The sequence below is a fragment of the Hemitrygon akajei genome, chromosome 15 (genome assembly GCF_048418815.1).
Source record: "Hemitrygon akajei chromosome 15, sHemAka1.3, whole genome shotgun sequence".
NCBI lineage: Eukaryota > Metazoa > Chordata > Chondrichthyes > Myliobatiformes > Dasyatidae > Hemitrygon > Hemitrygon akajei.
This window is the reverse complement of record NC_133138.1, coordinates 39,149,904-39,174,800: the sequence shown is the minus strand read 5'-3', so window position 1 is coordinate 39,174,800 and position 24,897 is coordinate 39,149,904. Positions and strand designations below refer to the sequence as shown.

The 24,897-nt window shown below is 44.3% G+C and overlaps 1 protein-coding gene across 1 annotated transcript in view; it reads left to right on the top strand.

Moving 5' to 3' along the window:
• Positions 1 to 24,897, top strand: part of LOC140739554 (uncharacterized) — a 43,794-nt gene that overhangs the window by 5,015 nt on the left and 13,882 nt on the right. Inside the window, exons 2-6 of the mRNA XM_073067949.1 lie at positions 9,429 to 9,573; positions 10,153 to 10,378; positions 10,853 to 11,005; positions 16,234 to 16,276; positions 18,515 to 18,733. Of these exons, the coding sequence (XP_072924050.1) occupies positions 9,429 to 9,573; positions 10,153 to 10,378; positions 10,853 to 11,005; positions 16,234 to 16,276; positions 18,515 to 18,733 (786 nt within the window). The remainder of the gene's footprint in view (positions 1 to 9,428; positions 9,574 to 10,152; positions 10,379 to 10,852; positions 11,006 to 16,233; positions 16,277 to 18,514; positions 18,734 to 24,897) is intronic.

Genomic DNA, 24,897 nt, shown 5'->3' with positions numbered 1-24,897 from the left:
ACGTGTGACGCCACTTTTAGGGAAATATGTATCTGTATTCCCAGATCTCTCTGTTCTACTGCACTCCCTCAGTGTCCTACCATTTACCTTGAATGGTCTACCTTAGTTTGTCCTTCCAAAGTGCAAAATCTCATACTTGTCTGCATTAAACTCTATCTGCCATTTGTCAGCCCATTTTTCCAACTGGTTCAAATCCCTCTGCAAGCTTTGAAAACCATCCTCACTGTCCAATACCCCTCCAATCTTTGTATCATCAGCAAATTTGCTGATCCGATTCAGCACATTATCGTCCAGATTATTGATATAGATGACAAATAACAATGGACCCAGCACAGATCCCTGTGGCACACCACTAGTGACAGGCCTCTACTCAGGAAAGCAAACCTCCACTACCACTCTCTGACTTCTCCCACTGAGCCAATGTCCAATCAAATTTACTACCACACCATGTATACCTAGCGACTGAGTCTTCCTAACTAACCTCCCATGCGGAACATGGTCAAAGGCCTTACTGAAGTCCATGTAGACAGCATCCACTGCCTTCCCTTCATCCAGTTTCCTGGTAAACTCCTCGAAAAACTCCAACAGATTGGTTAAACATAACCTACCACGCACAAAACCATGTTGACTCTCCCTATTAAGTCCCTGTCTATACAAATACTTGTAGATCCTATCTCTTAGTACTCCTTCCAATAATTTACCTACTACTGATCTCAAACTTCCCGGCCTATAATTTCCCGGATTACTTTTAGAGCCTTTTTTAAACAGCAGAACAACATGAACTGTCCTCCAATCTTCCAGCACCTCACTCGTAGATACCAACAATTTAAATATATATGCCAGAGTTCCTGCAATTTCATCACTAGTCCCCTTCAAGGTCCGAGGGAATACTTCAGGTCCTGTGGATTTATTTACTCTAACTTCCCTCAAGACAGCAAGCACCTCCTCTTCCTCTTTAATCTGTATAGGTTTCGTGGCCTCCCTACTTATATTCTTTATTTCTGTAGACTCCTTGCCAGTTTCCTTAGTAAATACAGATGCAAAAAAAAAAATAAGATCTCCCCCATTTCTCTTGGTTCCATACATAGCCGACCACTCTGATCTTCAAGAGGACCAATTTTATCCCTTGCTATCCATTTGCTCTTAATATTCCTGTTGAAGCTCTTGAGATTATCCTTCACCTTGACTGCCAAAGCAACCTTATATCTTCTTTTAGCCCTCCTGATTTCTTTCATAAATATTTTCTTGCACTTGTGATACTCCTCAAGCACCTTATTTGCTCCTTGTTGCCTATACCTGTCATACATCTCTCTCTTCTTCTCTATCAGATTTCCAATATCCATCGAAAACCAAGGTTCCTTTTTCTTGTTCAGTTTCCGTTTAATCCTGACAGGAACATACAAACTCTGCACTCACAAAATTTCTCCTTTGAAGGCCTCCCACTTACCAATCATATCCTTGCCAGAGAACAACCTGTCCCAATCAACGCTTTTTAGATCCTTTCTCATTTCTTCAAATTTGGCCTTTTTCCAGCTTAGTACCTCAACCAGAGGACCAGATCAGTCTTTATCCATGACCAAGCTGAAACTAATGGCGTTATGATCATAAGACCCAAACTGTTCCCTTATACACACTTCCGTGACTTGTCCTAACTCGATTCCTAATAGGAGATCTAATATTGCATCCTCTTTAGTTGGTACCTCTATATATTGATTTAGAAAACTTTCCTGAACACACTTTACAACCTTTAAACCGTCTTGACCTTTAACAGTATGGAAGTCCCAATCAATATGTGGAAAATTAAAATCCCCTACCATCACAACTTTATGTTTCCTGCAGTTGTCTGCTATCTCTCTGCAGATTTGTTCCACTAATTCTCGCTGACTATTCGGTGGTTTATAATACAACCCCATTAATGTGGTCATACCTTTCCTGTTTCTCAGCTCCATCCATATGGCCTCGGTAGACCAGCCCTCTAATCTGTCCTGCCTGAGCACTTTTGTAACATTTTCCCTGACTAGCAATGCCACCACCCCCCACCACAACCCTTAATCCCGCTGCCTCTATCACGTCTGAAACATCGGAAACCTGGAACATTAAGATGCCAGTCCTGCCCCTCCTGTAGCCAAGTTTCACTAATGGCTATAATGTCATCATTCCATGTGTCAATCCGCGCCCTCAGCTCGTCTGCATACCCCACAATTCTCCTCGCATTGACAGACACCCCTCAGATGATTACTACCACCACACACAACCCTTATATTTTTGATTTGCATTAACTTTTAACATCATTTATTTTCACCCCGGCTCCACTTTGTGTTATGGCACTCTGGTTCCCATGCCCCTGCAAATCTAGTTTAACCTCTCCCCAATAGCATTAGTAAACCTCCCTGCAAAAATATTGGTCCCCCTGTAGTTCAAGTGTAACCCGTCTCTCTTGTACAGGTCCCACCTGCCCCAGAAGAAGTCACAAAATTGGAAACTCTGCCCATTACACCAGTTCCACAGCTACGTGTTCATCCTCCAGAGCATCCTACACTTACCCTCACTGGCACGTGGCACAAGTAGCAATCCTGAGATTTCTACTCTCGAGGTCCTGCTTTTTAACTTCCTACCAAGCTCTCTATACTCATTCTTCAGGACATCCTCACTCTTTCTTCCTACGTCATTGGTACCGATGTGTACCATGACATCTGGCTGCTGAGCCCTCCACTTCAGAATGCTGTGCACGCGATCAGAAAAATCCCTGACCCTGGCACCCGGAAGGCAACAAACCATCCGGGAGTCTCTGTCACGACCACAGAACCCCCTGTCTGTACCTCTAAGTATCGAGTCCCCTATCACTACCACTCTCCTCTTCTTCCACCCACCCTTCTACACTGCAGAACCAAACTCAATGCCAGAGATCCGGCTGCCACAGCTTGTCCCAGGTAAGTCATTCCCCCAACAGTATCCAAATCGGTGTACTTGTTGTTAAAGGGAATGGCCACAGGGGAACCTTGCTCTACCTGCCCTTTCCCCTTACCTCGCCTGACGGTAACCCAATTACCTGTGCCCTGCTCCTTTGGCGGAGCTACCTCCCTGAAACTACTATCTATAAACTCCTCATTCTCCCGAATGATCCGGAGGTCATCCAGTTCCTGGTCCAGTTCCCTAACGCGCGTTGTTAGGAGCTGCAGCTGGAAGCTCTTCATGCAGGTGGCATTGTCAGGGACACCTCCGGTGTCCCTGACTTCCCACATCCTGCAAGGCGAGCATTCCAACATCCTGCCTGGCATTCTCTCTAAACTTACTAGTTAAAAAAGAAATCCAATAAGGAAAAGAAACAACAACTTACCAGAACCTACCCTCGCCTCTGCCTGTTCACGCCGAAGCCTGCTGAGCCAAAGCCTTCCCACTCTGACTCAGTCCACTTAGACGCAGTCCACTCCAACGATGGCCGCTTCACTGGATGAAACTTCTTTTATAGTGCGCTAGCTGACCGGCTGTCTTTAGCTCATTTGATCCCAATTGGTTGGCCGTTTAAAAAACTGAAAAAGCCAGCTGACGTGTTAGTGATTTTCAGCTTGGCATGAAGGAGGACAAGAGTTGACTTTTAAAGTTGTACAAGATGATGAGAAGTATAGATAAAGTGGACAGATAGACAGGCTTTCCCAGGTCAGAAATGGTTAATGCGATGGGGTCTAATTTGAAGGTGATTGCAGAAAGTCATGAGTAGATTGCAGAGGTCTTCCTTTTACACAGAGATTACCACTGTGGCAGTAAAGACAGTTATGGGAGGGAAAGGGTAGAAGAGGCAAATAAAATTCGAAATGATATCATGGGCCTAATCGTCTATACCGTGCTATACTGTTCTATGTTATTTATCATATGTCTAACAAAATAAATGCCAAATAAATAAAGGCTATCATAGAAATTATCTAATGTTTATATTCATCAATGCTATTGGTCATGTTCACAAAAGCAAAGCACGTTTTATTGGATTGGATATCTTCTTTCAATGCTATGTAGACCATCCCTAACCAGTTCTTACCCTTCCGAATTAGGATGTCTTGTCCATTCGAATTGTCCACAAACTTTATCAAAGAATGCTGTAAGGTTCACTGCTATTATGGAGCCTGACTTACCCCTGCTCACTTTTTAAATAAAGGAATAACTTAGCTTCTTCAGCTCTTCTGAAACATAACTTATGTCGAAAGAGGACGTAAAGTTTATTTCGGTTCCTTAACGTAGCATTCTGGGGTAGATAATACTTAGCTACTGGAAATTATTCATCCTTATATGATCCAACACATGCAATACCTCCACCTATTTTAAACCTGCATGGTACAATCAGCATGTCCTTCCACAAATTGACTATCCTCTATGCCCTTTTTCCATGGTTTACGTGGAAAAAAAATACTGATTTAGAATTTGGCTGTGTTCATTCGCTGGAATATTACTCGGGCGGCTTTGTGATCTTGACAAATGGATTTTGTTATCTTTGTTTGCCCCTAATTTTGTTCTCATGTACTATCTTGTACATAGTAACCACTTGACCGATGTTTCTTATACATGTTCTAACATTCCTTTTTGACGAACAGTCCTTCAATAATATTTGTCTTACGAGTTCACTAATATTTCCACCGCTGCATTTCAATTTTGCCAGAACATGCTGGCATTGAATCCTTGATAATTGTATTCTATACCACTTCCGCTTATCAATTTTAGTTTTACCCTTAGGCACTTGGTCGCAATTGATCTCTGCCTCATCCTGTCTTTCGGCCTTTTCTCAGCCATTTCTCCTTGGAGCGACGGAGGACGACAGGTAACCTGATAGATAATGAGAGTCATTGATTGTGTGGATAGTCAGAGGTTTCTTTCCAGGTCTGAAATGGCTGCCACAAGAGGGCACAGGTTTAGGATGCTTGGAAGGAGGTACAGAGGAGATGTCAGGGATAAGTTATTTACGCAGAGAGTGGTGAGTGCGTGGAATGGGCTGCAAGCAACTGTGGTGCTCGCGGATACTCTATGGTCTTTTAAGAGACTTTTGGATAGGTACATGGAGCTTACAAAAATAGAGGGCTATGGTTAACCGTAGTAATTTCTGAGGTAGGGATATGTTCGGCTCAACTTTGTGGGCCGAAGGGCCTGTATTCACTTTTCACTTCTGACATCTGCTTTCCCCCCAAGTTAGGACGTTAATTTGGTCAACCTTCTTTTTCATAATATCTGGAAACTTTAAAATCTGTAGTTGCTGTTTCCGAAGTGTTCTCCAACTTGTACCTCCAGCACCTGACAAGTTTCTTTCTTCAACACAAGCTCAGATACAGAGCCTTATCTGGAAGTACAGTCTACATTTTGTTTAGGAATTCCATCGTGGATGCATATAACAAAGAGCATATCTTTTAATCGTTTTAATCCCATTATACTGAAGAAAATTAAGATCATCGTTGCTATCACTTTACTCTTATTTTGCGTACATATCTGTTCCTGTAATCCACGCTTAATAGTGGGAAAAGCATCATATAAACCCGTGTACCTACATTCTGCACGCTCAATAATTCCTATGTTCTCTCAATGCGCTCCATTTTGACGATACCTCTCGCATACTCTCACATACTTTTGTGATGCTTTCTCTAATCAGCAGTGTCACTCGCCTTCTTCATTGCATCACTCACAGCAATCTCTGTACTCAACGTTGTATCCATGATTTCATTAACATAATATAGCTTGATTGAGAAGAAAGAGATAGAGAATGTCGAATTAGACTGGCACCGGATAATTTTTAATTGAGGGGGCGGTTATTATGATGCGTTTCGGCAGGCAATTGGGAATATAAATTGGGAGCAAATGTGCTCATGGAAATTCAAAATAGAAATATGGACGTTGATTATGGAGCAGTTCAAGGGGTGTTAGTTCGGTTTGTGCCATTCAGGCAGGAAAGGGATAATAGAATGAAGGAAAATTGTTGACAAGAGATGTAGAACATCTAGTTGAGAGAAAGAATGAAGCTACTTAAGATTTGTGAAGCAATGATCAGACAGAAATCCAGGGAGTACAAGAGATTTGGGAGAGCTGAAACGGGCGAATAAAAATGTCTTGTCGAATAAGGTGTAGGAACTCCACCTACCTCCCACTTCCAAAGCATTCCACACGTTTGTCAAGAAAAGGAGGATGACGATTTAGAGGGTAGAACCGATCAGGGATAGAAGAGGAAACATTTGACAAGAGTTGGAGGAAGTAGAGAAGGCCATCAATGAATACTTTCCTTCAGCATACGCCAGTGAGTCGGACGTAAAGCAGAGTGATATGCTAGAGTATTTCAAGGTTAAGAAAGAAAAGGTGTTGTAGCATTCGGATGAGATGTCCCCGGGTCTAAACTGCATATGTACCAGGTTACGACGGGAATTGATGTAGCATATTGCTCCACCTTTGACGATGATATTTGAGTCCTCACTTTCTACACGTATAGCACCGGATGAGAGAGTTTGGTAATGATTGCTAACGAAAGGGAGTACAGATTACGCTGAGGATAAAAAGCAATGAGTCTTCAGTGGTAAAAATTTATTGGTGAAAATTCTTAGAAAGCTGATTCATGAATATTTGGAGAAGCACAGTCCGAATAGGGATATCCCGTATGATTTTATGGTGGGCAGCTCGTGCACCACGAGACGTATTGAATTCCTCAAGAACATGACAAAACATATTTATGCAGGTAAAGCAGTACATGTGGTATATATGGGTTTAGTCTGACATTTGTTTAACGTTTCCTATGGTACGCTCATTCAGAAAATCAAGAGCTATAGGATTCAGTTAAACTTGCCTGTGTGGTCTCTGAATCGGCTTGCACTAAGAAGGAAGTGGGTGGTTTAGATCGAACGTATACTGCAGGGTTCTGAAAACCCGGTTATTTGCGGGGTTTACAAATGATTTGGATGGGTTGGTGGTCTAGCAAGTCTGTATGAGACATTACGGCATTGGTAGAATGCAGAGATGGACTGAGAAGTTTCAGGTTGATTTCAACCTGGATAAGCATGAACTGATTCACTTTAGAAGATTGAACTTGAATGCAGAATACGGGATTAATCGCAGGGTTCTTGGCAATACGGAGGAGCAAAAGTATTCTGGAGTCAATCTCCATCAATGTAGCTGCGGGTTGATAGTCTTATTAACAAGGTGTATGGTTTTGTCCTTCATAAGTGGGGAATTATAACCATATAACCATATAACAATCACAGCACGGAAACAGGCCATTCCGGCCCTCCTAGTCCGTGCCGAACTCTTAATCTCACCTAGTCCCACCTACCCGCACTCAGCCCATAACCCTCCACTCCTTTCCTATCCATATACCTATCCAATTTTACCTTAAATGACACAACTGATCTGGCCTCTACTACTTCTACAGGAAGCTCATTCCACACAGCTATCACTCTCTGAGTAAAGAAATACCCCCTCGTGTTTCCCTTAAACTTTTGCCCCCTAACTCTCAAATCATGTCCTCTCGTTTGAATCTCCCCTACTCTCAATGGAAACAGCCTATTCACGTCAACTCTATCTATCCCTCTCAACATTTTAAATACCTCGATCAAATCCCCCCTCAACCTTCTACGCTCCAATGAATAGAGACCTAACTTGTTCAACCTTTCTCTGTAACTTAAGTGCTGAAACCCTGGTAACATCCTAGTAAATCGTCTCTGCACTCTCTCTAATTTATTGATATCTTTCCTATAATTCGGTGACCAGAACTGTACACAATATTCCAAATTTGGCCTTACCAATGCCTTGTACAATTTTAACATTACATCCCAACTTCTGTACTCAATGCTCTGATTTATAAAGGCCAGCGTTCCAAAAGCCTTCTTCACCACCCTATCAACATGAGACTCCACCTTCAGGGAACTATGCACTGTTATTCCTAGATCTCTCTGTTCCACTGCATTCCTCAATGCCCTACCATTTACCCTGTATGTTCTATTTGGATTATTCCTGCCAAAATGTAGAACCTCACACTTCTCAGCATTAAACTCCATCTGCCAACGTTCAGCCCATTCTTCTAACCGGCATAAATCTCCCTGCAAGCTTTGAAAACCCACCTCATTATCCACAACACCTCCTACCTTAGTATCATCAGCATACTTACTAATCCAATTTACCACCCCATCATCCAGATCATTTATGTATATTACAAACAACATTGGGCCCAAAACAGATCCCTGAGGCACCCCGCTAGTCACCGGCCTCCATCCCGATAAACAATTATCCACCACTACTCTCTGGCATCTCCCATCTAGCCACTGTTGAATCCATTTTATTACTCCAGCACTAATACCTAACGACTGAACCTTCTTAACTAACCTTCCATGTGGAACTTTGTCAAAGGCCTTGCTGAAGTCCATATAGACTACATCCACTGCCTTACCCTCGTCAACATTCCTCGTAACTACTTCAAAAAATTCAATAAGGTTTGTCAAACATGACCTTCCACGCACAAATCCATGCTGGCTACTCCTAATCAGATCCTGTCTATCCAGATAATTATAAATACTATCTCTAAGAATACTTTCCATTAATTTACCCACCACTGATGTCAAATTGTTTTTAAAAAGCCGTCAGATAATGTTGCATTTCCATAAAACTCTGTTTAGACTACACTTGGTGTATTATATTTAGTTCTGGTCGGCTCACTATAGAAATGACGTGGAAGCTTCAAAGACGGTGCAGAGGACACTTGTCAGGAGGATGCCTGGGTTAGAGAGAATATCTTCCGAGCATAGGTTTAGCGAGCTGGGGCTTTTCTCTTTGGTTGGAAGGAGAGTGACTTGATAAAGGAGTGCAAAATGCATGGATCAACTAGACAGCCAGAGGCTTTTTTTTTTTCTATCGTCAAATGGCTAAGTGGGAGCATAATTTAAATGCGTTTTATACAGAGCGGTGGGTGTGTGGAAAGACCTGCCAGTTGTGGTATTAGAGTCTGCTGTATTATGGACTTTTAAGAAACTGTTGGATAAGCACATGAATGATGGATAAATGGAAGGCTACGAACTGTTAACTAACCCGATATTCCCATTAAGTTTCATAAAGTTAAATCATTTAATTGCATTTGGCGTACTGTCTGATACTTTACGTTGAGGGTTTGCAGCTCGGGGTACATTACACAGCATCCACAAAAACATGATTACTGAGTTTGTCGGGGCCAAAGGCTGTTTCCCTAGACGAACACGAGCTGGGTGAGCCTGCCGGTTACCATTGTGGGGGCTACGTCCTGGATTGATTCCGTTGGATGTCGTTTGATTGCCCGGTTAAAATCTATGTTGGTGTGGATGCTGCTTGGGGTAGAAAAGTGGTTTGCCTCCTTGGGGTTGCGGTAATTAATGCGTGCGTGCTGAGTGGGGAGAATATTAGTACCCCGGATGAATTGTTGATTACGTTTTTGAGTATGGTTAAAGCTGTTGGCAAAGGTGAAATCGGGGCGCGAAGGTTTGATACAATGGTGGGCTCAGACCTTGTTTTAGTTCAGACCAGCGCTGACATAACGGCGGTGGGACTGCCAGCGTCTATCGGTGCCCTAGGTGAGGAGGAAAAAGGAGCCCAGTAGGCTGAGTCACAAGCTGAGTTGCCGACAGTTGGGTACGGAGATTTCAGAGATAGGGTTATATCGTGTCTGAGGAGTGAGGGGAAAGTGTGGTCGGATTTGGAAAGTTTAATTAGTCCCCGTCCCCCAGTGAAGAGTGAGTGTTCTGAGTTTGCATCAGCCCTTACCTCTGGCGAATAAGTGGCCCATAGCACGGGCAGAGGATCCCCGCCGGAAGTTAAGAATATTGTCTGGAATACCGCCCACCCCTAAGGGGGAATAGGAGTAAGACACGTGTGTGAGGCAGACCTCTCAGTTGTTAGATAAGTGGCAGTGTTCTGATGACGAAAGACGATGAGATTGGTTGAAAGTTTGAAGGGGTTGGCGGCTGATGTAGTAAGAGCCGTGACAGTTAAGCAATCCACTGCTCCCCTTGCTGAGTACCTAGATGCATTAGAGAAGAACGGGAAGGTACGCAGTTGTGTGGACTATAGGACTCTGAACAGGCGCTCCGTCCCTGGCCAGTATACGGTCCTGAGCGTCGAAGACGCACTGGCCTGTCTGAGTGGTGCAAAGTGATTTGGTGTGCTGGATTTCAGGAGTGGATATTATCTGATCCCGATGAGTGAGGCCGACAAAGAGAAGGCGGCATTTATATGTCCTCTGGGATTCTTCCAGTTCGAAAGTATGCCCCCTGGTATATCGGGAGCGGCTGCAACCTTCCAGCGGGTCATGGAGAAGACGGTGGGGAATATGAACTTGCTTGAGGTGTTGGTATATTTGGATGATCTCATAGTATTTGGTTCCACCTTGGAAGAACATGAGGCAAGGCTACTGAAGGTGCTCGGCCGCCTGAAATCTGAAGGGTTATAACTTAATAAGTGCCAGTTCTGCAAAACGTCTGTTAGCTATGTCGGGCACATAATCTCACGGAATGGAGTAAGATATAAACCGTGACTGCTTGGCCAAGGCCCCAGACTGTGAGCGCTCTGGATTCTGTGGTTATTGTCGGAGATTCGTGAAGGGCAACGCCAAAGTGAGTCACCCCTTGAATCAGCTTCTATATGTTTACCATCCCCTACGGAAGAAAGGCAGGGGGAAATGGATAGGAGGATGGAGGATACCTAAACCCGTCGGAGCCCTTTGGACCGAGGTGGGATGTAAAATGTGAGGAAGCTTTTCAGTCGCTGAAGGAGTTGCTGATCCAGGCGCCCGTGCTGGCATTTGCGGACTCCCGATTGCCGTTACGTACTACAAACAGATGCCAGCTGAAAGGGTTTAGGTGGCGTCCTGTATCAGGATCAGAACACCGGGTTGAGGCCGATGGCGTTTGTCAGCACGGTGTTTGTCGCCCTCCAAGAGAAACTATCCACGCACAAGTTGGAATTCCTGGTGTTGAAATGGGCGGTGTTGGATAAGCTGAGTAACTATCTCTCCGTTGCCAAGTTTGAGGTGAGAGCGTACAAGAACTCGTTTACTTATATCCAGAGCTCGGCAAAACTGGATGCCACAGGCCATCGGTGATTGGCAGCGTTGTCCGCCTATGATTTCAGCCTGAAGTACTAGCCGGGGAGCTGGAACTTTGATGCGAATGCTTTGTCCCGACGGGTGCATGAGAGACTGGACATAGACGAGGAGTGGGAAAGTGTTCCTGCCCCTGAGGTGAAGGCCATATGTCAGTTAGCCATCACCGTGAAAGCAGAGGAAACAGAGAGGCAGAATCGAGCCGTGGATCATTTGGAGGCTTCTGATGACGCCATACCATAAGTTTAATGTAGCCTGACTGCTCTGAAGACAAATCAGCTGCCGGAATGCAGTGTGAAATGTGAGGAGGATGTTATGAGAATGCAGGGTGACTTGGACCTGTTGAATGAGTGGGCAGATGCATGGCAGATGCAGTTTAATGTGGATATATGTGAGGTTATCCACTTTGATGGCAAGAACAGGAAGGCAGATTACTATCTGAATAGTGTCAAGTTAGGGAAAGGGGAAGTACAACGAGATCTGGGTGTTCTTGTTCATCAGTCACTGAAAGTAAGCATGCAGGTACAGCAGACAGTGAAGGAAGCTAATTGTATGTTGGCCTTCATAACAAGAGGAGTTGAGCATAGGAGCAAAGAGGTCTTTCTGCAGTTGCACAGGGCCCTGGTGAGACAACACCTGGAGTATTGTGTTCAGTTTTAGTCTCCAAATTTGAGGAAGGACATTCTTGCTAATGAGGGAGTGCAGCGTAAGTTCACGAGGTTAAGTCCCCGGATTGCGGGACTGTCATATGTTGAAAAATTGGAGCGACTAGGCGTGTATACACTGTAATTTAGAAGGATGAGAGGGGATCTGATTGAAACATATAAGATTTTTAAGGGATTGGACAAGCTAGAGGCAGGAAACATGTTCCCGATATTGGGGGAGTCCAGAAACAGAGGACACAGTTTAAGAATAAGGGGTAGGCTATTTAAAACGAAGTTGAGGAAAAACTTTTTCACCCAGAGAGTTGTGGATCTGTGGAATGCTCTACCTCAGAAGACAATAGAGACTATTCTCTGGATGCTTTCAAGAAAGCGTTACATAGAGCATTTAAAGATAGCAGAGTCAATTGATATGTGGAGAAAGCAAAAACGACGTACTGATTGTGGATGATCAGCCATGATCACAGTGAATGGCTGTTCTCGCTCGAAGGTCCGAACAGCCTACTCCTGCACTTATTGTTTATTGTCTATTTAGGACCTCCCCAAACTCCTCCGCCTCGAGGCACATGTTGTCTTCTTTATCCTTTAGCGGTCCTACCTTCATTCTTGCCATCCTTCTGTTCTTCACATACGCACAGAACGCCTTGGGGTTTTCCTTAATCCGACATGCCATGGCCTTCTCATGCCCTCTTCGATCTCTCCTAAATCCTTTCTTAAGCTCCTTCCTGGCTACCGTATATTTCTCATTTGCCCCCCTGCTTCCTGCTTCTTATATCTAACATATGCTTCCTTCTTCCTCTTGACGAGCTTCATCACATGTTTCGTCAGCCACAGTTCACTTTTTCTACCATTTTATCCTTGTCTCAGTGGGACAAACCTATCCTGAACCCAGTTCAAGTGGTCCCTAAACATCCTCCACATTACTTCTGTGCTTTCACCCTTGAATATCTGTTTCCAATTTACTCTAGCTAGTTCCTGCGTCATCCCTTCACAGTTTGCCCTTCCCCAGGTAAGCACTTTCCCATTTTGTCTGTTTTTATCCCTTTCCATAGCTATGCTGAAGCTAAGGGAGTTGAGGTCACTCTCACCAAGATGCTCCCCCACCAAGAGGTTTGCCACCTGACCAGGCTCAATACCCGGAACTAGATCCAGTACGACCTCTCCTCTCGTCGGCCGGTCCAAATATTGTGTCAGGAATCCTTCTTGAACACACCTGACAAATTCAGCCCATCTATCCCTTTTGCAGTAAGGACGTGCCAGTCAATATGAGGGAAGCTGAAATCACCCATAACTACAACCCTGTATTTCCTGCACCATTCTAAAATCTGCCTTCTTATTTGTTCCTCGATGTCCCGAGGGCTATTTGGGGGCTTATAGACTACTCCTAGCACAGTGATTGATCCTTTCCTATTTCTGACTTCCACCCACATCGACTCAGCGGACACTCCCTCTGCTGCGTCCTCCCTTTCTATAGCCGTACTGTCTGATATTGTTGGTAACTGGGTGTACATTACACAGAATCCACACAGGGCCGAAGGCTGTTTCCCGAGACGAAGACGAGCTGGGCGAGCCTGAGGGTTGCACTAAAAACTTTCTGCAAGGGCACAATTGAGAGAATCCTGACTGGCTGCATCACTGCCTTGTGTCGGAATTTTACCTCTCTTAATCGCAGGATTCTGCAAGAGAGTGATAAGTACAGCTCAGCGTATCTGTAATTGTGACTTCCCAAAATTCAGGACATTTACAAAGACAGGTGTGAAAAAAGGGCCCGAAGGATCATGGGGAAACCGAGCCATCCCAACCACTAACCGTTCTAGCTGTTACCTTCCGTAACATGATACCGCAGCACAAACGCCAGGACAACTTCTTCCGCCAGGCAATCAGACTGATTAATTTATGTTGATACAATTGTACTTCTATGTTATATTGACTGCCCTGTTGTACATTCAATTCATTGTAAATTACTTTATGTTGCACATTGCACATTTAGAAGGAGATGTAACGTAAAGATTTTTACTCCTCGTGTATATGAAGGCTATAAGAAATAAAGACAGTTCAATTCAATTCAATTCCACTCTTTCTGGCATTCCTTTGCTTACTCAGGTTTATATTTATCGTAGCAAAGTTGGTACTTTAGTTAAAGATACTTTTGGATGCCGATGTGTCTCGTGGTCCTTTTGAAGGGCCTTATCTCTAAAGGTCGATTGCTAATTCATTTCCCTCGATGTTGTCTGACCTGTTGATTTCCACTAGCATTGTGTGTCTGTTGTTCGGGGCACATCTTGCCTGTGGAGTCTGTGTGTGTATGTGGTTTTATTGTATAAAAGTGTTGCTGTCGATCTCTTTGTAATAATTAAAGTGCATTCTGTGTTATTTATCTTCCGTAATCTTGCGTTTATTTTCTTTTACAAGTAATATCTGACGCTGATTAATTCCGTGCTAGCCAAGGGGACTAAACATATTACAGTAATTACTCTTGCACCTGTCATCATATGCACAAGTACAAATGTTCATTACTTAGTAGTATTTCTAGATCTTCCTGAGCGGAGCATTCAAAGTCATGGAGGCATAGGAAGAGGCAGCAGAAGGAAAATTAGAGAACATTAGACTCATTGCCACCAAGAAGACTATACACGTCTCATTTGTGCTGACTCTAAATCATTTCAATTTTAAAAGAAAAATTCACGCTTCCCGTCAACTTCCTGCATACTCCATAACTATTATCAGACTAGGAAAATGTCCACTGTCCAATTAATCCACTTTAAACAAGGGCCCCGAGAGGCAGCGAGTAGAGACAACGAGTGCAGACAACCTCCACTCGGAAATAACTGTGAGTCAGGACTGAACCCATGTCTCCGGTGCTGTGAAACTGTGTCGCCCCAGCGGATGAATATACTGATGTACTAAACTGCTTTTATCACTGCTCTCTTCAGTTTTGATAATTCATTGTTTCAAAGTCGTATAGATCCGACCAATATGCTTCCAAAATTGACGAATGCTGCAACGACTTAAAGATTGAGAGAAGACTGCGATCCATTACTTTTGAAATGGGTATCAAACATTTGAAGCCTCGGCGGAGCTTCAATTCCGCTATACAATGCAGCAAGATCCCCATGTCGGCAAGCTGTCGCCAGGACTTCTATAGTGCGAAGAGCATCTAGTTGGAATGTTATGCTGAAGCCACAAATCAATGGCATTTCGGCAGAAGTTCTCTCAATAAATAAACCTGAAATGAAATCTTCAGTCGATCAACAACTAATATATATCTATATATGCCGAGCTGGATCCGAAATATTCTCCAGTTCAAGAATCCTCCTGATCTTACCTGAACGTGCCAATATATGATACGAGGTCCACAACAGGATATGATTGAATGTTAAAAAAAAATATGAGAACTGCAGGAAACGTTTTTTTTTCCATTAGTTGATACTTAGTAGAATTTGAGGACACCAATTTGGGGTCCTAGGTTATTAATTTAGAGCATATCGGGTCAAGTACTTTATATACCGGTATATATGGAATATATTTTCTGAGAGGGCCGTGGAAGCAGAAATATTGAAAACATGTAAACAGTGCTAATGAAGCAAATTAATTCATTTGTTCGTAGATGACGACAGGTCAAGTACTGCCTAAGTAAATTCAAACGATACGTACCGGTGGTTGTGTGGAATATATTTCATGTTTTCGATGTTGTGTCAGTCCATGACTCTAACTCGATTGTTCGTTGCAAAGACAAATCAATTCAATAGCATCTGAAGTACACTCTATGGCAATCCGCAGTACAGACATTTCCTATGCGTTACGATCCGCACACAACCGCGCTTCCTTCCGGAATTCCGACCCTCCATCTCTCCGAAGTATGGATAACTGATCGTCCCGTTGATTGGCTGCCAAGTTTTGGCGTCTGGATTTCAGTATTAAAGGAGCGTCCTAACGGAGGACCAGTGCTCAGTCGTGAACTCAGTTGAAATATCGCCTGGTGTCTTGCTTTGTACTGTTCTAGTTTCAGTCTCCATTCGTGTCTCGACGCTTGTCTCGGATACTCCAGCATTTGGGTTCAACGAAGAAGCCACGGTTGCTCCGGTAAGGCTGTCGGTCACTCTGTGGTGCAAATACAGCTACCATCACCGGAGAGATTCGGGCTCTTGCAGCGTCTTCCTCACTCAATGTGCATTGGTTTTTAACAACAGTCTTCCCCGTTCCCTTCGGAGCGCAGAAAAGTGGATTTCATGGTCTCTCTTCTGACCGGGAGACTCCTTGCTTGGGACACTAAACATTGTGAACGAAGGTCAGAGATTTGCACAGATTGGGAAGAATTCATGTCCGCCCTGAGAAAGGTACTTCATCATCCAGCGGGAGCAAACAAAGCCCCGGACAGTCTGATGATGGTGCATCAGGGCAGTCGATCAGCAACCGACTACGCTACCGAGTTCCAGAACTTGGTCCAAGGGAGAGGTTGGAATATGAAAGCCTTGTTGTTCTATACCTCCACAGACCAAGGACGTGGCCAAGCCGTCTGGAATTCTTGCAGCGAAGCGTAAGTGAAACACACCTAAACGCAGAAACTTGGAGGCTGTTCTGGAAGGCGGAAGGACCATCCGTAACACCTCGTTGCCATTGCCTGAGGATATGGATAAGGATTTGGATTCTGTTTCGGCGTCTGATTCAAAGAAGGAGTCTAGTAAATTTTCTAATGAGACACTGAGGTTGTCGAATCACCTCTGCCACCTAAGATGCTTCAGGAGTTGTCCTTGAAGGGATGTTCAGAGGAAGGAACGACACCCAGGGCGGTCGTTTACAGGAAAGTGGTCTTCACTGAGGGAAAGGCATCGACTCCTACACTTCGCCGACCCCAGGAATGTGTTATAGACATACTACTTAGTGGTTGCCCTCCACGGGGTCGGTTCCACACAGTAGGATTATTCAGAATGTCAGAAGGCATGGGAACCAGGGAGGTTTGGCCAGGTGGATTCAGAATTGGCTTGCCTGCAGAAAGCAGAGGGTCGTGGTGGAGGGAGTACATTCGTATTGAAGGTCTGTGACTAGTGGTGTCCCACAAGGATCGATTCTGAGACCTGTGCTTCTCTTGATTTTTATTAACGACCTGGATGTGGGGTAGAAGGATGGGTTGGCAAGTTTTCAGACAATACAAAAATTGGTGGTGTTGTGAATAGTGTAGAGGATTGTCGAAGACCGCAGAAAGACATTGATAGGATGCAGAAGTGGGCTGAGAAGTGGCAGGTGGAGTTCAATCCGGAGAAGTGTGAGGTGCTACACTTTGGAAGGACAAACTCCAAGGCAGAATACAAAGTAAATAGCAGGATACTTGGTAGTGTGGAAGAGCAGAGGGATCTGGGGGGACATGTCCACAGATCTGTGAAAGTTGCCTCACAGGTAGATAGGGTAGTTAAGAAAACCTAAGGGGTGTTAGCTTTCATAAGTCGAAGGATAGAGTTTAAGAGTCGCGACGTAATGATGCAGCTCTGTCAAACTCTAGTTAGGCCACACCTGTAGCACTGTGTCCAGTTCTGGTCGCCTCATTATAGGAAGGATGTGGAAGCATTGGAGAGGGTACACAGGAGATTTACCAGGATGCTGCCTGGTTCAGAGAGTATGGATTATGATCAGAGATTAAGGGAGCTAGGGCTTTACGCTTTTCAGAGAAGGAGGATGAGAGGAGACATGATAGAGGTATACAAGATATTAAGAGGAATAAATAGAGCGCCTCTTCCCCAGGGCACCACTGCTCAGTACAAGAGGACATGGTTTTAAGGTAAGGAATGGGAAGTTCAAGGGGGATATTAGAGGAAGGTTCTTTTACTCAGAGAGTGGGTGGTGCGTGGAATGTACTGCCTGAGTCAGTGGTGGAGGCAGATACTCTAGTGAATTTAAGATACTACTAGACAGGTATATGGAGGAATATATGTTGGGGGGTTATATGGGAGGCAGGGTTTAAGGGTCGGCACAACATTGTGGGCCGAAGGGCCTGTATTGTGCTGTACTATTCTGTGCTCTATGTTCTATGTATGTAAGCATAATGGAAGATAATTTAAAGAAAGCTCTTACCATGGATTTCATTCTGCCTCACACTTCGCTATCAGTCGCAGGCTTCTCCTTTCTGCAAATTAAAGATGGGGGTGTGCGGTAATGAATTGATTATACAGGGTTAAACCTCATAACGGCCAAGAGTTGTTACCCCTTTCCACTCACGAATACTGCATTCGGGATTCTCCAAGGGGCAAGAATATTCACTAAGCTAGTTTTACGGATTGCGTACAATCTGGTCCACATAAAGGATGACGATGAGTGGAAAACCACATTCAATGCACCGAAGGGGTACCTGGGTATGCCCTTCCTGCTCCAGCCGTTTTTCTGCCTTTATAAATGACTTTTTCTGCATTACTGTCGTTTACTTGGGTAATATCCTAATTTACTCGAAGTCCATGGAAAAGCACATCCCACATATCAGGGACAATTTAACAAGGATTCCAGACCATTGACTTTATGCCAAGCTAGGGAAGTCCGTAATTCACGTAACCAACATTTCATTTGTGAGTTTTATCAACTCAATTGGAAATCTCGATGGACCCCTCTTAGACCCAGGCGTCCCGACTACGGTCACCCCACCCAATGTGAAACAAGTGTAACGATTCCTGGGATTTGCCAACTTTTATGGGACATTCATCAGGAGCATCAGCACAGTGTCGGCTCCGCCTTCAGCTCTAATCAAATAATACACAGGCCCTTTTGTGTGAAGCGCAGATTTCTTTTGCAGAGATCATACAACCGTTCATATTAGCTCCATTCTTTGTTTTACCTAAACCGTTCTTTCTCTTCATCGTGGAGCTGGGCTCTACAGACATAGGAGTGGGTGCAGTGCTGGCTCAATGGTTTGCTTCGGACAGTAAACTACGCCAATGTTCTTTCTTCTCCGGGCGGCATTCTCCGATCGAGGGAATTCATGACATCGGGAATGGGAGCTACTCGCAGTTAAGTTGGTTTTGGAATAATTACTCATTGACTTGAGGAAAAGAACCCTTATTATAGTTTGGACAGACCATGGAAGCACATTTCTATGGAATTTGTTACAGGTCCTCCGTTGCCAAGGGGAAGACCGTCATCATGGTAATTTTCGGTCGCTATTCGAAGGCCTGGAAATACATGCCTTTGACGAGCATCTGTTTGCAGTGGAAACGGCCGAAATTGCCCTGTACCAGGTCTTCATTGTGCGCAGTTTTCCCATGGATGTTGTCACAGATCGTGGCCCACAGAACGGATCACGTTCTTGAAGAGTGTTGGGTAAGATGATTTGGGCAACAGCAACTCTTTCATTTGAGTCACTTTTCCCGGAAAAGGCGGCCGAGGTTGGGGTTCTTGTGGCCGACGGTCTCGTTCAACGCTCCAAGCAGAAATGGACTAGGGTAAGAGAGATTTTGCTAACCTTTACTCGGAAGACGGAAACGAAGGGTAACCTAATGAGAACACAGGGACTTCCTATGAAGCCTGGACAACAAGAAACGTGCTACCTTAAATCTGGTCCCGTGCAATGAGACAGGTAAAATTATTTATCATATACTTACGGATCCTCTTGGAGAAAGTGAACACAGTATGATTGAGTTTCTCATACAAATGAAGGGTTCAATAGTTCGATCTAAAACCAATATATTATACCTGAAAAATAGAGACTACGCAAGGATGATCGAGTATTTGACGAGTGTAAATAAGCTATATGCCGGGACGGGTGAGGAACAGTGGAAGTCATTCAAAGAGATGTTTCAAAAACATCTCAACAAAAGTATATGCCAGTTAAAAACAGTAAGGGTGGGGAGTTTCAGCAATAAAAGATGGCATCAAAATTAAAGGTCGACATACAAAGTCGCCAAGAAGAGTGGTAATTTAAAGATTGGGAAAAGTTTAAAAAACAACAACGTAGCACTTAACGAGCAATAAAGAAAAGGAAGATAGAATATGAAAATAAACTGGTATAAAATATAACAAAGAATGGTAACATTTTTTATAATTACATATTATCGGAACAAAGTGGCTAAAGGGAACGTAGGTCCCTTGGAGGACTAGAAAGGGGAATTGAAATTGGGTAATCAGGAAATAGCCGAGGCTTTCAATAGCAATTTTAAGTCGGTTTTCACGGTGTAGAACACGTCTAACATATCGTAGAGAGATGTTACGGATGCGATGGGAGGTGTGGCCTTGATACATAGTTATCGCTAAAGAGGTAGTGCTGAGTAAACATGTGCGCCTACAGATAGATACGGCCCCTGGTCGCGATGGAATGGACCCTAGTGTACTGAAAGAAATGGCAGAAGTTATTAGGGAGGCTTTGGTGATAATTTACCAAAATTGTCTGGAATCTAGGCAGGTCCCAGCGGATTGGAAGATGGTGAGTGTCACGTCACTCTTCAAAAATAACGTACACAAAAGGTAGGTAACTATAGGCCAGTTAGTCTAACATCCGTGGATGGGAAAATGATTGAAGCTATCATGAAAGGAAGAATAGCGAAGCATCTGGAAGGAAATTGATCCATTAGGCAGACGTAGCATCGATTCAGCAAAGACAAGTCCTGTTTGATGAACATACAGGAGTTCTTTGAGGATATAACGAGTGCACCGGATAGAGAGGAACAGATGGATGTTATTTACTTCGATTTCCAGCAGACGTTTGATAAGGTTCCGCATGAAAGAATTATCCATAAGGTAAAGAATGCAAAATGTAGTATGTAGAACCAGGTTTATTATCACCGGCATTGACGTGAAATTTGTTAACTTAGCAGCAGCAGTTCAATGTAAACATAATCTAACCATATAACCATATATAACCATATAACAATCACAGCACGGAAACAGGCCATTCCGGCCCTCCTAGTCCGTGCCGAAACTCTTAATCTCACCTAGTCCCACCTACCCGCACTCAGCCCATAACCCTCCACTCCTTTCCTATCCATATACCTATCCAATTTTACCTTAAATGACACAACTGATCTGGCCTCTACTACTTCTACAGGAAGCTCATTCCACACAGCTATCACTCTCTGAGTAAAGAAATACCCCCTCGTGTTTCCCTTAAACTTTTGCCCCCTAACTCTCAAATCATGTCCTCTCGTTTGAATCTCCCCTACTCTCAATGGAAACAGCCTATTCACGTCAACTCTATCTATCCCTCTCAACATTTTAAATACCTCGATCAAATCCCCCCTCAACCTTCTACGCTCCAATGAATAGAGACCTAACTTGTTCAACCTTTCTCTGTAACTTAAGTGCTGAAACCCTGGTAACATCCTAGTAAATCGTCTCTGCACTCTCTCTAATTTATTGATATCTTTCCTATAATTCGGTGACCAGAACTGTACACAATATTCCAAATTTGGCCTTACCAATGCCTTGTACAATTTTAACATTACATCCCTACTTCTGTACTCAATGCTCTGATTTATAAAGGCCAGCGTTCCAAAAGCCTTCTTCACCACCCTATCTACATGAGACTCCACCTTCAGGGAACTATGCACTGTTATTCCTAGATCTCTCTGTTCCACTGCATTCCTCAATGCCCTACCATTTACCCTGTATGTTCTATTTGGATTATTCCTGCCAAAATGTAGAACCTCACACTTCTCAGCATTAAACTCCATCTGCCAACGTTCAGCCCATTCTTCTAACCGGCATAAATCTCCCTGCAAGCTTTGAAAACCCACCTCATTATCCACAACACCTCCTACCTTAGTATCATCAGCATACTTACTAATCCAATTTACCACCCCATCATCCAGATCATTTATGTATATTACAAACAACATTGGGCCCAAAACAGATCCCTGAGGCACCCCGCTAGTCACCGGCCTCCATCCCGATAAACAATTATCCACCACTACTCTCTGGCATCTCCCATCTAGCCACTGTTGAATCCATTTTATTACTCCAGCACTAATACCTAACGACTGAACCTTCTTAACTAACCTTCCATGTGGAACTTTGTCAAAGGCCTTGCTGAAGTCCATATAGACTACATCCACTGCCTTACCCTCGTCAACATTCCTCGTAACTACTTCAAAAAATTCAATAAGGTTTGTCAAACATGACCTTCCACGCACAAATCCATGCTGGCTACTCCTAATCAGATCCTGTCTATCCAGATAATTATAAATACTATCTCTAAGAATACTTTCCATTAATTTACCCACCACTGATGTCAAACTGACAGGTCTATAATTGCCAGGCTTACTTCTAGAACCCTTTTTAAACAATGGAACCACATGAGCAATACGCCAATCCTCCGGCACAATCCCTGTTTCTAATGACATCTGAAAGATCTCCGTCAGAGCTCCTGCTATCTCTACACAAACTTCCCTCAAGGTCCTGGGGAATATCCGGTCAGGACCCGGAGATTTATCCACTTTTAAATTTCTTAAAAGCGCCAGTACTTCCACCTCTTTAATTGTCATAGGTTCCATAACTTCCTTACTTGTTTCCCACACCTTACACCATTCGATATCCTTCTCCTTAGTGAATACCGAAGAGAAGAAATCGTTCAAAATCTCTCCCATCTCCCTCGGCTCCACACATAGCTGACCACCCTGATTTTCTAAGGGACCAATTTTATCCCTCACTATCCTCTTGCTTTTAATATAACTGTAGAAGCCTTTCGGATTTACTTCCACCTTATTTGCCAAACCAAACTCGTAACTTCTTTTAGCTTTTCTAATCTCTTTCTTAAGTTTCCTTTTACATTCTTTATATTCCTCGAGCAATTCCTTTACTCCATGCTGCCTATATCTATTGTAGACATCCCTCTTTTTTCGAACCAAGTTTCTAATATCCCTTGAAAACCATGGCGCTTTCAAACCTTTAATCTTTCCTTTCAACCGAACAGGAACATAAAGATTCTGTACCCTCATAATTTCACCCTTAAATGACCTCCATTTCTCTATTACATCCTTCCCATAAAACAACTTGACCCATTCCACTCTCTCTAAATCCCTGCGCATCTCCTCAAAGTTAGCCTTTCTCCAATCAAAAATCTCAACTCTAGGTCCAGTCCTGTCCTTCTCCATAATTATATTGAAGCTAATGCTATTGTGATCACTGGACCCGAAGTGCTCCCCAACACATACATCTGTCAGCTGACCTATCGCATTCCCTAACAGGAGATCCAACACTGCCCCATCTCTAGTCGGTACTTCTATGTATTGTTGCAAAAAGCTATCCTGCACACATTTCACAAACTCTAAACCATCCAGCCCTTTTACAGAATGAGCTTCCCAATCTATGTGTGGAAAATTAAAATCTCCCACAATCACCACCTTGTGTTTACTACAAATATCTGCTATCTCCTTACACATTTGCTCTTCCAACTCACGCTCCCCATTAGGTGGCCTATAATACACTCCTATCAGTGTTACTACACCTTTCCCATTCCTCAATTCCACCCAAATAGCCTCCCTAGAGGAGCTCTGTAATCTATCCTTCCAAAGCACCGCCATAAGATTTTCTCGGACAAGCAATGCAACACCTCCTCCTCTGGCCCCTCCTACTCTATCACACCTGAAGCAACTAAATCCAGGAATATTTAGTTGCCAATCACACCCTTCCTGCAACCATGTTTCACTAATAGCTACAACATCATAATTCCATGTATCAATCCACACTTTAAGCTCATCCACCTTTCTTACAATGCTCCTAGCATTAAAATAGATACATTTAAGATACTCTCCACCTCCTCCTCTCTTTTCATCCCTAGCAATGCATTCAAATTTATTATCCTTTTCTTTCTTCTCCCCTACAACTTCGGGCTGAGAGCATCCCTCCTCCATCACCTGCCTGTCCTCCCTCACACACGGTCTACTTACTTGCTCTACTGGTGAACTAACCTCCTCTCCCATAGTTTCCTCAAATTGATTTCCGCCCCCCCATCTTACTAGTTTAAAGTCTGCCCCGTAGCCCTAGCAAACCTCCCCGCTAGGATATTGGTCCCCCCAGGATTCAAGTGTAACCCGTCCTTCTTGAACAGGTCACGCCTGCCCCAGAAGAGGTCCCAATGATCCAGAAACTTGAATCCCTGCCCCCTGCTCCAATCCCTCAACCACGCATTCATCCTCCACCTAATTCCATTCCTACTCTCACTGTCGCGTGGTACAGGCAGTAATCCCGAGATTACTACCTTTGCGGTCCTTCTTCTTAACTGCCTTCCTAACTCCCTATACTCTCGTTTCAGGACCTCTTCCCCTTTCCTACCTATGTCATTGGTACCTACATGTACCACGACCTCTGGCTCCTCACCCTCCCACTTCAGGATATCTTGGACGCGATCAGAAACGTCCCGGACCCTGGCACCAGGGAGGCAAACTACCATCCGGGACTCCCGATCACCTCCACAGAACCGCCTGTCTGAACCCCTGACTATCGAGTCCCCTATTACTATGGTCCTCTTTCTTCTATCCCTACCCTTCTGAGCTACAGGGCCGTCCTCTGTGCCGGAGGCCCGGCCACTGTCACTTCCTCCAGGTAGGCTGTCCCCCCCAACAGTACTCAAACATGAGTACTTATTGTCAAGGGGTACAGCCACTGGGGTACTCTCTAGTACCTGCCCCTTCCCCTTCCTGATCGTGACCCACCTATCTGCCTCCCGTGGCCCCGGAGTGACCACCTGCCTGTAACTCCTCTCTATCACCTCCTCACTCTCCCTGACCAGGCGAAGGTCATCGAGCTGCAGCTCCAGTTCCCTAATTCGGTCCCTCAGGAGCTGCAGTTCGGCGCACCTGGCGCAGATGTAGACGTCCGGGAGGCTCGGAGACTCCAGGATCTCCCACATCCGACACCGAGAACAACAAGCTGCCCTCACACTCATACCTCCCGAATAACTGAAAATAACAAGAACTAAAAGATAAGCCTACTGTGCCCTCTTCCGCCTAAGCCCTCTGAGCCCAAGCCCTACACTCTGCTCCCGGCTCACTCCGCTGCCCGCAAACGAAGCTGCCCGCTGCTTAAGGCTGCGTTCTTTTTATATCTTCCCTCCTTCCCAGGCCTCCTTCACGCGCCTGCGCAGTCCCGCCTCTCAGAACTCCGATCTGAGAAGCAATTTGAAAATGGCCGCCGCCGCACTTCTTCTCAGCCTCGCTGTCCTCTTCCAAAAGAGAACTGCCTCACTCC